The 13311-nt window shown below is 45.8% G+C and overlaps 1 protein-coding gene across 10 annotated transcripts in view; it reads right to left on the bottom strand.

Annotated features, from left to right (window-relative positions):
* Positions 1-317: 317 nt before the first annotated feature.
* LOC135542043 (eukaryotic translation initiation factor 4 gamma 3-like) overlaps positions 318-13311 on the bottom strand; it is a 78700-nt gene continuing 65706 nt past the window's right edge. For 8 of the 10 annotated variants that reach the window (XM_064968636.1, XM_064968638.1, XM_064968639.1 and 5 more), the window contains 24 exons: positions 12456-13214; positions 12063-12151; positions 11498-11759; positions 11251-11372; positions 10015-10164; positions 9453-9617; positions 9052-9249; positions 8637-8780; positions 8222-8458; positions 7623-7727; positions 7108-7246; positions 6730-6872; positions 5549-5639; positions 4198-4324; positions 3886-4088; positions 3658-3773; positions 3371-3543; positions 3146-3271; positions 2725-2806; positions 2413-2511; positions 2151-2297; positions 1867-1948; positions 1615-1761; positions 318-1337 (listed from right to left, as the gene is read on the bottom strand). In XM_064968636.1, the coding sequence (XP_064824708.1) occupies positions 1156-1337; positions 1615-1761; positions 1867-1948; positions 2151-2297; positions 2413-2511; positions 2725-2806; positions 3146-3271; positions 3371-3543; positions 3658-3773; positions 3886-4088; positions 4198-4324; positions 5549-5639; positions 6730-6872; positions 7108-7246; positions 7623-7727; positions 8222-8458; positions 8637-8780; positions 9052-9249; positions 9453-9617; positions 10015-10164; positions 11251-11372; positions 11498-11759; positions 12063-12151; positions 12456-13214 (4088 nt within the window). In that variant the 3' untranslated portion in view covers positions 318-1155. The remainder of the gene's footprint in view (positions 1338-1614; positions 1762-1866; positions 1949-2150; positions 2298-2412; positions 2512-2724; positions 2807-3145; positions 3272-3370; positions 3544-3657; positions 3774-3885; positions 4089-4197; positions 4325-5548; positions 5640-6729; positions 6873-7107; positions 7247-7622; positions 7728-8221; positions 8459-8636; positions 8781-9051; positions 9250-9452; positions 9618-10014; positions 10165-11250; positions 11373-11497; positions 11760-12062; positions 12152-12455; positions 13215-13311) is intronic. The other 2 variants (XM_064968637.1, XM_064968640.1) reach the window with 2 other exon arrangements.

The following is a 13311-nucleotide window of genomic DNA, read 5'->3' as shown; positions in this document are numbered from 1 at the left end:
TCGATACTTCACTTTTCAACCAAGACGCATTAATAAAAAGGAACAAACTGGCAACTCTTGGAAGACAATGGAAGTTGACTCAAATTCTTTGTATTTATTAGAAAATAATTGTTCTAGTTAACTTCCATTGTCCTACAAGAGTTACTCAATATCTTTCAGAATCCCTATACTGTAGCCTCATTTTAGAGATAAATGCTTGACACTGCCCCAACTTTCATCTTCAGACTGTGTCGCCAGCAATGTCAAAACACAGTAACAAATCTTCACATTGCAGTGCAGACATCACACTCCACAAAATCACCATTGCATTTGCAATATTTTTTAAATACTTTTTTTGTCTTTAATGTATTTACAAGCTTTTCATTTGCTCGGTAGGTCTTAAGTATTACAAGAACTTCATGTTCAGCAACCTTGGCATTTTCTTTTTAATCTTGCATTTTATCCATTGTTCATTGTTGTTTATTCACATTCATTTAAATGTTATTTTGTGGACTGATTTGCATTGCTTCTTGAATGCATATCTCTTCCTCTTGGGAGGTTTATGTACATATCACAGAGTGCACTTCCTGTGGTTATTTACTGATAACCTTTGACCTCTGATGTCTTACAATGTCAATTGTCTCTGTGCATCCACCCTTTCTCTGCCTTCCCCTTCATTCCAAAATAACTTTTTACCCTGTTTTCAACCAGACATGGAATCCAGGGAGGCTATTTATTTCACAATTATTATTATTGTTATTATAATTAATAATATTGTTATTTCTATTCGTCATCAATGTTTTCCTCATTATAAGCATCTGCAAATGTTAAATAAACTTCCATATTTGCAGTCCTTTAAAAAAATAATAAATTAAAGAGTCTGGAACCTATGTATCTTTAAGTCTCTTCTTAAAAAGTAACAAAAGAAAAGTTAAAATTTAAAACAAAAATATTTTCTATGTATAATACAGGTATTTAGTGCTTCAGCCGTTGGAATTCAAACTCAAAATTGTCTCAGAACCGTACCGCAGAAAGAATTCCAGCCGTAAACATGTCGTCCTGTCCGCGCTCATTTTGTAGGTTTGTCTGTTTGTTTTGCTATGAAGATGCAGTTATTCTATGTAGCAACAGCTGGCCTCTTGTACTGGGGGCTTACAGCGGCCGCCTGCTCCCTTGTCAATTATCCTCCGACTCCTCCTCGGCTTCCCTCAGCCAGGTGAAGAAAGCTGTTACAGACTTGAGAGCCACACCCTTGCCCAGCTCCTCTGCTGGGTCTTTGCTGGTCTCCCACTTGTAAAAAGCGTCCTCCGAGATGACGTCCTCATCATACAGACAATCAAAGAACATCCGGAGCAGGTCTGGAGAAAGAGAGACAAGAGGGGAAAAGTGCTAACCATCAAATTCCATGGCTTAAATTAAATTAGTCTCTGCTTTCAGAGTGTGTGAGGGTATAGATATGCATGTAGGTTAATGAACACACTTTTTTTTATATAATAGCATGAGATAAAACCACGAAAGGATGTCTGCTGTCAAGAATAAAAAAGTAAAATGCAGGGCAGGACACCGGGCAGGAACCGTGCTTATATCTTTATCGTGAATATCGAGGTTGAAGGGTCTGATTGGGATGCTACTTACTAGGAGGCTGATCCAAAGTGACTATCAGCGCCTGCAGTGCATAAAGTGCTTGAAGCTGTCGCTCAGTGTCTGAGTTAAGGTACTTGAGTAATACGGGCAATCTCCTCTGAATGATGGCTACGTCCACTCGACAGGAAGCACTTTCATCTACACAAGAAACAAAAGATGGAAAGAATTGTTGAATTCCTCTAGCTATATAATATATAAAAAACAATATTGATCTGTTCCTAGCTAAAGGAACTGAGAGCTTACCTTTCACCGCTGCCTTACACACAGCCGTCATCAGAGCTCTCAGGAACGGAGAGGAGCTCATCTGAGATTCATCTAGATTTGCCTGGGATATGGATGATAACAGAGGAGCACAAAGGAGCTCCGCTTAGACAGAGGAGAAAGCTTCTTGATGTCACTGCCTGCATCTGTGACACTTCACTTGAAATATGCAACACTATGCATGTATAAACACAACAATGCGTATGACATGAAGTCAAACGTGGCTGTGCTGAGCTGTGTGGCGTGCCTAATACTACAGTCCGTACCTCTACCCAGTCAAAGATCTGCTCATCACTGGCCATGTCCTCCAGCAGCAGTCTCTCTAGCTGCTGGTTGAGCACCACAAAGGACAGTGCTGTCGTGGCGAGGGCTGCCTCATGGCTGGAGCAGTCCGCCTCAGTGAACTGGAGCTTCTGACAGAAGGAGGAGGACATGGAGAGGAGGGGAAATTAAGAGGGTTAGGTTGCTGTGAACCTGTTTCTGTTGGGATGCCTCCATGCCGTAATACAGAGGGTTTATCTCACTAACCTGCTCTGAGATGAAATCCTGGACATCCTCTCCCTCTGGCAAGAAGTCACTCCAGCTGAGGCCCGACTCTCTCCACAAGGTGCCCACTTTCCTATGGCTCTGTGTAGGAGACAGACAGCTAATGGGTTTGTTGACTTGTTTACTTGATATGCACTATAACGCACTCACACCCGACTCGTTTACACCTCTCGTCTAAATCACACAAAAGTCATGCAACAATATCTGACAGCTATGTTAACTGTTCTCTGTGAGGGAAATGTTGTTTGAAAGCAGTAAAGGGGCTAGGAGTAAAACCGACAAAATGTCACTTACCATTTGTTTGCATAGTATGTGCAGTATTTCAGAAAATAAGATCCCAGCTCTTCCCACAGGAAGTAAAGGTTTGCTTAATTCACTGTGGACAAACAGAGAAAACGATTAGATGTCTCCAGCGGTTCCATCCCACCCAACTGTTTTTCTTCATATCTCAGTTTACAGAAAGCCACAGCAGGGAATGGAGGTGTGAGAGCCAACATCAACACTCCATAATGAGAACTGAGATAGCCAGTCAGTAATATTTGAGAGAAAATGAAATGGAGTATATTTGTCATCCTGTGAGATCTTAATAAATTTGGGTTGCATGTGGACTGATCTGATAAGCTCTGTTGATGCAATAGTAACCCCCTCTTGATCTCCATAACTTTACAGGGAGATAACAATACAATATTGTGGTGCTGTAGAGTAGCGGTGTTACCTAAAGAGCTCTCTCATAGAGAAGCCCCTGTCTCTCAGCACAGGGCTGAGCAGCTCGGCCAGATACAGCCAGATATGGGGAATGTCAATGGCCATGTCATCCGCCAGCTCAAGGGTGTCAGCAAACCTGGGAAAGATAATCTGATGAGACGGCCATTTTAGATACAGGACAGTTGTTATATGACACATGTTGAAAGAGAGCAGGTGGATATGTGGGCAGGCTGACCCTTTGAAGAATTGGGACCTGGCCAGGATGTCCTGCTGCACCAACTGGAAGAGGAGCTTGCCCATGTGGTCCCGTGTGATCTGACTGCGCTCCAGAGTGGACTCCACCCCCACACGCACAAACACATGGAGCTGAGAGGACATGTCCAGCTCATCCACACACTGCACAGCCTCCTACAGAGAATACAACAAACACATATCTTTGTTTTACAAACTTCCTTTCGAGAGTAAAACACAAAGGCATTCACATACAGTATGTAATATAATAGCATTATTAAATGATTGCACCTTATAATCGTTGATGTGCAAGAACTCGTCAATGATAGCTCTGGACTTCCTCTCCATCTCCTCCTCAGAGAGGGCAGGTCTGTCTGGAGACTGAGCCACTACAGGCTCTGCTTTCACTGTAGGGGAAAAACCACCATTACAAGACTGCTCCCCTTATAGAGTGTGTGAGTGAGTGTCCACTGACTCCGTATGTTTAGTCAGTCTAGAACTGTCCTCCTGTTCCCTCACCAGGCTCCCTGGCACTGCTGCGCTCTGGCTCAGTCTTGTCCTCGCTTACGCTGGGGCTCTCCAGCTCTCTGCGGGGCTCCTCAGGGCTCAGGGCCGGGCTCTCCAGAAGCTCCTTGGCACTCCCGCCTCGGACGAAGGAACCGGGCCTCGACGAAGCTGGGCTCAGGGGCTTCTCACTTCGCTCTCTCCCTGCACTGCTTCGACTGGGAGGAGAACACACACACACACGAGAGAATGTTTTGCCCTGAAATGGGACGCTCAGGAGTTTGAGACCAAATCCATAATACAAAAGTTTCAAAATGTGATCATTACCTGCCCAAGGTTCTTCTAGTGTCATACTCTAGGTTTTGTGCCGGTGGGGTGGTTTGATGAGATTGAGTGGACTGGAGTGCAGAGTACCGGTTTAAACTGGCACCACCACCACCAGACCGGGATAATTCTGAGGAGACAAAATTAAGCAGCAGAAATTACATTTCAACCAGGACACAAGTATGACTAGTTCACCTGCATCAGCAGTGTGTGTGTGACGGTTAGCCAAGCAGGCTTGACCCTCTGTGGCATATCTAAAGCTATAGCTTGTGTCTGAGGTCGAGCAGATGGTACATAGACAATACAGTACAACATTTAACCAACCTTTACTTGGCGGTGTCTTAAAAACTCCTGTTACTAGTTGCAGGTGGAACTCCAAAAACCAGAGAATATTCAGAAAAATATAAAATTCACTTTTTTGCACCGAGTGAGGAGTTCCCTTGCAATTTTAGCTGCTGAACATCTCGCATTTCCTGACATCTTTGCAGGAAATATTACATTTTAAGCGATGCAGCTGCAGCCACATATAGAAGATGACAGTGCTTCACACAGGACGACCAAAACAACTATCTACACAAATGCAAGAGGCACTCGGTACAGAAAGTGGATGAAGTCTGAGTATTTCCTCGTTATCGTAGTTCCACCAACAACTGGAAACAGACGTTTAAAAGACGCTGGTGCTTTCCAAATGGAGAATGAAGGAAGTGTCGTCAAGTAAAGGTAGATTGAAAGAACGTCCCCGATCCATAACCCATCCTATGCTAGAACCCTGTACAGAGTAAATGGATATATGTGTGTGCGCGTCCATGTGTGTGTGTGTTAACTATTTAACTGTACTAGAATGCTTAAAGGATCCTAAAATTTTAAACATCGGTTACCGTATTGGCCAAAAATGTCACATCACTATCATTATAAAATACACTGCATTTCAAATAGTCAGCAATGATCTAATGAATTCAGGTATCGTCAGAAAGGTTCTCATCTATAACAGTTAAACAATGTCTTAATGTGTTTCAGAGTCCATATGACCGATTCTGTTGGATCAAACCACAAATGCAAATAGCGAGTTGAAACAGCCTGTTGTCAGAGAGGAAACAGTTATTTTCCATCTTTGTTGTTGTGTGGCAGGGGGAGGGCTTATTGTGCATAAATGGGAAGGTGCACAGTCACAGCAGAATGAGCGAAGGAGACGAGACCAAAAGACAACTAGAACAGGATGTACAGTACAGAAGTGCTCATAAAAACGAGAAAAATAATAAACGTGATTATTGCGATACAGGCATTTGGAATATCGCGCTAAAATAAACAAAAAAATATTCTATACGTCGCCCAGCCCTAATATACGTCTCCTCACCGGAGTCACTGGCCTTGGCCCCTCCGCTGCTGCCCTTCATCCAGTTGAGTGAGGCTCGTGGTCCGAGTTGGATCTTCTCATCCATCTGAGGCTAAACAGGATGATAACAGACAGAAACAGTTTTCCTTCCAATACTCATATCATGTGATCTGGGCCTACAACGCTATAATGACCAACAGTCTCTGAGGAGAATGGAGAGCTGCCTAATACATCATTGGTACTGACACACAGATGTGGGTTTATAACAGCTCTGTATGGCATGGGGAGCCATACTCCAGTATGCAAGGCTGGGTGTGCTTGTACCCCAACTATCTGGCATTTGGACCTGTATCATTTCACCACTACATTTATATTTTAGTCATTTAGCAGAAGCTCTTATCCAGAGTGACTTACAGTTTGTGCATTCATCTTTAGACAGCTAGGTGAGACAACCACATATCACAGTCATAGGAAGCACATTTATTTTCCACAAAAAAACTCAAATGGGAGTGTTAGGCTTTTTGTGTGTGTGTGTGTGTGTGTGTGTGTGTTTGGGGGAGGGGTATTTTTAAAATACCTATTTGAAGAGGTAGGGATTGGGACTATCAGTATCATTTGAGGACAGGGATGAAGAACCACAGAAATCCTGTGCGTGATGCGATGCCTAATGCAGTATATATATTACAACAAATCAAATTTATTTATATAGCCCTTCGTACATCAGCTGATATCTCAAAGTGCTGTACAGAAACCCAGCCTAAAACCCCAAACAGCAAGCAATACAGGTGTAGAAGCACCTGCAACACAGTAGTTTCATCTACTATACTGAGCTGAAATAAAATATACTAGAAATTTTCCATACGCACAAGGGTGGGCCTGGCTCCCCAGTGGGTGATGTGAAATCTATAGATTAAGGCCTAATGAATTTATTTCAATTGACTGATTTCCTTATATGAACTATAACTCAGTAAAATGTTGAATGTTAAGTTGATATTTGTCCATAAAGACTTGTGCTTGTAGACCAATGAGAACATAACTCTTGTCATCCAATTACAGATTTGAAGGAACCAAACATAAATTATTGACAGATGCCATTTTGTAATTAAAATTGAGTACACTTAAAAACACCAGTGAACCTCCATGGTAAAACACCCAAACGAGTCAGTCAAAAGATGAGGTCTACAGGTGCTTTAGTGGCTGACCTTGGAGATCTTGGGGATCTTGGTGGGGTCGATCGTCCTGCTGTTCTTGGTCATGGGCACAGTGTTCCAGGTCTCGTCTCTCTGTTGCACACGCTGCTCCCTCTGCTGCTCCCTTTGCTGTTCTCTCTGCTGCTGTTGTTGCTCTGGAGGACAGAGGAAACACACACAGGAGGGATGTCAGGTCTACAGGTCTATTAAAGACAAATCAAATAGCGCCCCAGGTTTAAGAGAATACTGTGATGTGAGTTGACAGATTGGATAGTAGGGGAACTTTCTGACCACTGTGGGCCACTGTAGTGTCTCCGTCTGCAGGCTATGGGGAGGGAATGCCAGTGTAGCTCTAAGCTTTAGAGGATGTAGCTCATGGGCCTGGCTGACCTGGCCTTCTCTTGGTGTCCTTGGAGAGCAGCTGCTGGTGCACCTTCCTCTGCTCCTCCTGCTCCTCAATCTTGGCCTCTTTGTGGATCTGCTCGATGGTCTTAGGGCCCTGGTCAGCTCTCCTGGACACCCAGTTGTGCTGTTGGAACGAGCAGTGTTAGACTTACGCAGGGAGTTTCCTCAGAGAGACAATCTGGTGTTTTTAATTACTGAACTGCGTACAACACAATTAGCCTACAGTCAAGGAGCCCCAATGGCACAGCAGTATTTTGTTGATGGCTATTCATGCAGAATTTTTTAATCTATGCTCAAATTTAACTGATTACAGTCTGTTGTTTTCTTCCTTAGAGTGAATTACTGGTCTGCTCAGGGAGCCCGCGTGAAGAACTGAAAATTAGAATGCTTTCTCCTATTTATTGTAATAATATTTTTTTTTAAAGAACCCTCACTGGTGGGCTGAGCTGCACAGACAGCACACAACCACAAGGCTCGAGTATGCACACACACACACTTACCAATCGGAGGTCTATCACATCCTGCAGCATAAACCGTATCCGAGACGATGTCTTCCGCTCCTTAACAATTTTCTCCATCTGATTGAAATACTGATCCATGCGGGGCTATGACAAGAAAGAGAGAGATGAAGGGTCATTGCAAAGTGACGTATGAATGCAAAATTCTCACTATTCACTCCAGTGGACAGCCAGACGCTCATGTCATTTCATTCCACTCCATTTTACAATTCAGTGTGATATAGTATTGCCTCAAAGTAAACTGAGCAGTTTGGGAGCAGGTACAACAAAAGCCTTTTTTCTTAGCCTATAAAACACAGACTACTAAATGTGATTTCCTGTCTCAGTGTTAATAATGCCAGATATACACCATTACAGTATTTGTAAATATGAGGACCACAGAGTCGTAAAACTCTGGTCGAGCCCAAAGAGGGTGTACACTGGTACGTGTGTAGGAGTCTTTCCTTTGGCTAGCAGCAGGTTAAAACAGGTCAGACAACAGCAGGTGCAAGGGAGCAGTGAGATGTCTCCTCACCCATGTCCTCCCAGGCCTCCTCATATGACCAGCTGGAAGTCATTTAAGCTCCCTCCCCATGGCTCACCTTGGCCTTCTCAAAGTCCAGGTCCTTGCCGATGGTGGTGAGCAGCCTGCAAAGGCACTCCAGCGATTCCTCGTCATGGTTCTTCAGCAGCTTGACCACGCAGTCGTGCATGATGGCCTCTGTCAGCATCTTGAGTTTGAACAGCTCCCCAATGAACTTGATGTTCCCTATGGAGCGCCGGCGGGCCTTGTCCTTGGCCTCCTCCAGCTCTAACCGTAGTCTCTCTTGATCACTGGACTAGAAAGGAAATGGAGAGTAGATTGTCAGAACTAAGTAACTAGCAACAGCTAACAATGAGCCCCCACTAACTCTTCACAATACATCAGTCACATACAATTCTCTGCTCTGTATTCCCCTACTACAAGGTGACAGACAGATTAGTGATCTGAGCAGTGTGTGTGGGGAGTGTAGGTACCTGTGCAGAGTCAAGTTCCTTCTGTTTCCTTTCAAACACCACATCATCCACCTTGTCCCGCTCAAACTCCTTCTGACAACGGTTGAGCAGCAGTTTGCGGAAGTTCACTGTGGTTCCGGGTTTGTCCGTCATGGGCACTTTGAGCTGGAGAATAACAGAGGTAACAAGCTATTTGGTTAGAGGTACAGAGATATAGGGGAAAGAGTAGAGTAAAGAAAAACTGAGAATTGAACAGAAGATGAGGTCTAGAAAGAGTGAAAGGGGGGCAGAAAAATATACCTTTAGGGACATTTTGCTGAATGTTTATGGGGCTTAAGAGGACCCATGTACAGTTTATATTTTGATGTTGACAAGCAGCATTCAGCGGAACCACAGATAATCATGTCCGAACAATAGTGAGCTGAGCTTAACATACCGTGGTGAGGCAGCGACACATGTTCCCGTAGGCCACAGAGAAGCCGGGCTCGTCGATGGCCTTCTCAAAGACCAGGTCGATGACGCCCTTGAGGCGCTCCTCCGTGTCGATGGTGAGGTCTGTCACCTGCTTCATCAGCTGGTTGAACATCTGAGGCGTCAGTTTGTTGAGGATACTGCGCACCTTCCGGAAGAGCTCCTGGCACGGCAACAACATCCTAATCATTTATTGATGTGAGAATTCACTCACTTCATTTGATCTTCGGTCTCTTGACAACTCCTTGGTCACAATATTTATTTCCTGTGTGGAGTCACTGCTGAAAAAACTCAACATCTTATGCGTTTTTGATTTGACTGTGTGGGTGTGTCTGGGTGTCAGATGAAAGGTTTGGCTCCTCCTACCTGTGTTGTAATGACCTCAGGGTCATCTGATGGCCCCGCCCTCTTCATGCCGGGTTTCCAGGCATTCTCAGCCTTCTTCAGTTGCACCTCTTCATTCGCTGACACGTTCAGGATAATCTTCCTGGGCGGGGGCCGCCGGGCACCCCCCCCCATGTTCATCATCTGCTGGAGGAGACAGAACAACATGTCACTTCTACAGCTCGCCACCAACACAAGACTTGTGTGCTGAAGTCTAATTCACAACTTTCCTTGAATGAGTATGACTTTGGGAAATGAGTTATCCCTAGTAAACAAACAAGATGCAAATCATTCCCCATGATTCATTTATCTCTCTATGATACCAGTAATATTCTGTGAGTGTGTGTGTGAAGTAATATCTGTGAGTGAGTCGCTCTGGATAAGAGCGTCTGCCAAATGACTTAAATGTAATGTAAATGTGAGTGTGTGTGTGTGCGAGAGCCAGAGAGAGAGCGTGAGTCAGTGAGCAAGAGAGAAGTAACAAAAAGAAGAGACATTATTTGAGAAAGAGATTGGTGTTTGTGTCGGGAGGGGTAGTAATTACGTGAGCCTGGGAGTGAGTGTGACTCACTGCAGCTCCGCCGCGTCCTCCACTCATCTGTCTGCCAAAGTCAGCAAAGGCCGGTGTGAAGTCAGGGCCTCGGGAGATCACCCTGGATTCCACCGCCCGGGTTGGCAGCTTGTTTTGGTTTATCTGCAGAGAAACACAGGGAGAGAGAGCGATGGACAGTGAGATAGCTGACCAGCAGGGGGAGCAGTGATCCTTTAACACTGTGGGCCTAGCCATATGGGGAGAGCTGTGGCCTGGTCCAGAAACAACACCCTACTAGCCCTGATTCCCTAAGCACTTGTGGAGATCTGAAAGGACGATAGGTATAATCAATATGGTGAGAGTTTTACCAAGCCATTCAGAGGGTAAGGTAGGGGGGTACAACCATATTGCGTAGATCTACCACCTCCTTTCAGATCTACATGAAGTGCCTGAGGTATGGGCTGGAATCGGGCCTACCACTGGGTTGAAAGAGACAGGTCTGACCCAGCTCCTTTCAGGTCCATCCCATTGTTGTTCACTGAGAGGTGGTGGATTCCCGATCCTAGTCTCAGTTCGCCACTGTGTATGTTGTTTTATGTGTATCAGCTATGCATTTGATAAATTCTGTTTAACTAATTTTGTGACTGGCGCAGTGAGTGAAGTCAGAACCACATGTGGAAGGAGGACTGAAGGGAACAATGTGAGGGAATGGGGATAACAACTCCAGTGCTCTAAGCTGTCGTTGACTTCCCTTAGTGCTCTCCTTCAGTGAACATTTTCTCAGGGAGAAAAATATGACTCCTAGGGACTGTACATCAATCGTTGCCAGTCTATTGCTCCTTTTCTGTGGCTGAATTATCAACATTGCCAAGTGTGACATAATAGCTATGTGATTTTAATCAAAACAGGATGTCTATGGGCTAGCCGCTATTGGCTTGGTCAGAGTGCAGCAGAGGGAGATGAACTTACCAGAAGCATATCATTTCATAATGAATAGCTACATTTTTTTTTTTAAATGACATTGGGCCATGTATTTACGAAAGGGATCAAATAAGGCTACTCACACTGTTTGCTCCATACAAATAATCCCTTCGCTTGAGAGCTTTTATCAAAAGCAACTTACTTTGCTAAGATCTTACACTATCCATTTATAGTCCTGAATATTTATTGTGGGGTTTAGGGCCTTGCTCACAGCTAACTCATTCTGACCACTAGGTTGAAGCTCTGCTCAGCCCACTCTTCACACACCTTGTCCAGCACAACGTCACTGATCTGAGGCAGCCCGTCTGGCTTCTGTGTACAGGCAGCCATGAACTGAAAGCCCAGCAGGAAGTCCCGTTTGTATTGACGCTTCCCATTAGTCTCCAGATCTGAGGAAACAACAAGAGAGAGGTGAGGAAAACAGCCCTGCTCATTTCATACTGTGCAAAGGTTGTATGACTGTTGATAGTGAAAACTAAGCGAGAGACACTAATGAATAAAAACCACCCCCTACCTTCCTGGAAGAGGTCTGGGGGTGCTCCTGTGGAGCCCTCATTGTCCCCAGGGGTGGCCCCACTGTCACTGCTCTCAGTCTCCGAGGTGTGTCCTGCTCCGTTCCTCATGGGCTCAGCCTCCCCGTTTTCCTCAGGGGCTGGGGGAATCTCCTCTGCCTCCAGGGCTGAGGGAGCTGCTGAGGGTGGGGGTGAGGTGCTGCAGCTCCTGGTGGGTGGCAGGGCCTGGTCTCCAGCAGCCTCTTCCAAAGGCTTGAGCTCCTCCTTGGGGAGGGAGGGGAAGCAGAGGGGGTTAGATAGAGGGACAGAGCTGCCTTCAAAGAGTCGTCTGGGAACACTGATCATGATGGATAACTCCTTGCCAACGTACTCTGACGATAACACTACTTCAAGTCATTCATGTCTGTGTTCCACCGCCACACATGTGGAAACATTTTCCATTTGAACTATTCCCCATATAATCTCTCTCCCTCTCCCTTTTCTCCATCTACTCTGTTTATGCTTCCCCCCCTCCATCTCCTCCTCCTGTTCCCCCGCAGTGAGTGAATAAGAAGGGTTGTTGCTTACCTCAGTCTCCCTCTGTTGGGCATCTCCAACAGGACTCTCTTCATTTGGTTTCTTCCAGGTCTTTGGTGCATCAGGAGCAGCCTGACATCCTGCAGCGAAAACAATAGCAAAGACATTTTAAAGTCGGCTATAGGCTAACGATTTACCCAAAATTGCACCCACTAAAAATCTATGACTAGATACTTTTACTATCGGAAAATAGTGGCCTTCCTCTCAGAATAATCATGAACTAAAGCTGTTGAGCTCAGCACTGATCCTGTTTGAAACAGATTCTATAACCGTGGACAGTCTTAGTTGTGTCCAGCAGCAACATTTAACAGTTTATATATAGTATACATGCAGGCATCCATGTGACATTCCCACGGTCATCTGTACCCATGGTTATGTACATACCTGTAGTGGGACTCTTTCTGGAGAGGGCTTGTAGCTGTGGCTTGTTGTCTGGTGTTATGAATGCCTCTGTCCCTGCTTTGAGAGGGACGTCTTTAGTGTCGGCGGGCTTGCTGGCCTCTGCTGTGGCCTGCACTAGTGGTGGAAGGCCAGGGGGAGGTGCTGGAAAAGCAGGCGCAGGTTTGGAGGTCAGAGTGACTGGCACTACAGTGATGGGTGCGATAGAGTCCGTGACAGCAGGGGGGATCTCTGCTCTCACCTCACTGGGCACAGCCTCACTACAGTCTTCTCTGAAGGCCGGGGTTGAAGCCTGGGGCTGGGGTGGGGAGGGATCTTGGGGGGGGGGCTCCTGGGCCTGGGTGTCCAGCTCAGCACCAGTGTCAGCATAGCCATTCAAAGCTTTTGGGGTTAGGGTGGGGGAAGCAGCCAGGGTGTGTGGAGATTCTGGAAGAGGCTCCACTGTGTTTGGGGTCTGGGAATGAGTCATGGCAGGCAGGGTCTTGGGCTCAGCTGCAGAGGGAGTGGTAGTAGCAGGCTCCACTGCAGAGGGCTGCTCAATGGGGTTGGGGCTGGCAACAGGACGAGGGGCAGGGATGGGCGCCACCATCACTGGGGCAGGAGAGGGAAGCTCTTTTTCTACAGGGGGAGATGGGGCAGTTACAGGTGCACTGGCCTCTCGCCACGCCATAGAAGGTTCTGGTTGTCCAATCCCGGGAGAGGAAGGCTTCCGGATAACCGGCTCCAATTTTGGCTTATCATATACTGGAAAAGCGAAGAGATAACACTGACATTAAACACAAAAGAGAAAATTATTTGTGCTCTCTCTTTACTGAGTCAACGTCTTGCTCAGGGCTCTGCT

Source organism: Oncorhynchus masou, chromosome 6 (genome assembly GCF_036934945.1).
Source record: "Oncorhynchus masou masou isolate Uvic2021 chromosome 6, UVic_Omas_1.1, whole genome shotgun sequence".
Lineage (NCBI taxonomy): Eukaryota > Metazoa > Chordata > Actinopteri > Salmoniformes > Salmonidae > Oncorhynchus > Oncorhynchus masou.
The sequence above is the reverse complement of the archived record's forward strand: the minus strand, read 5'-3'. Positions and strand labels throughout refer to the sequence as shown.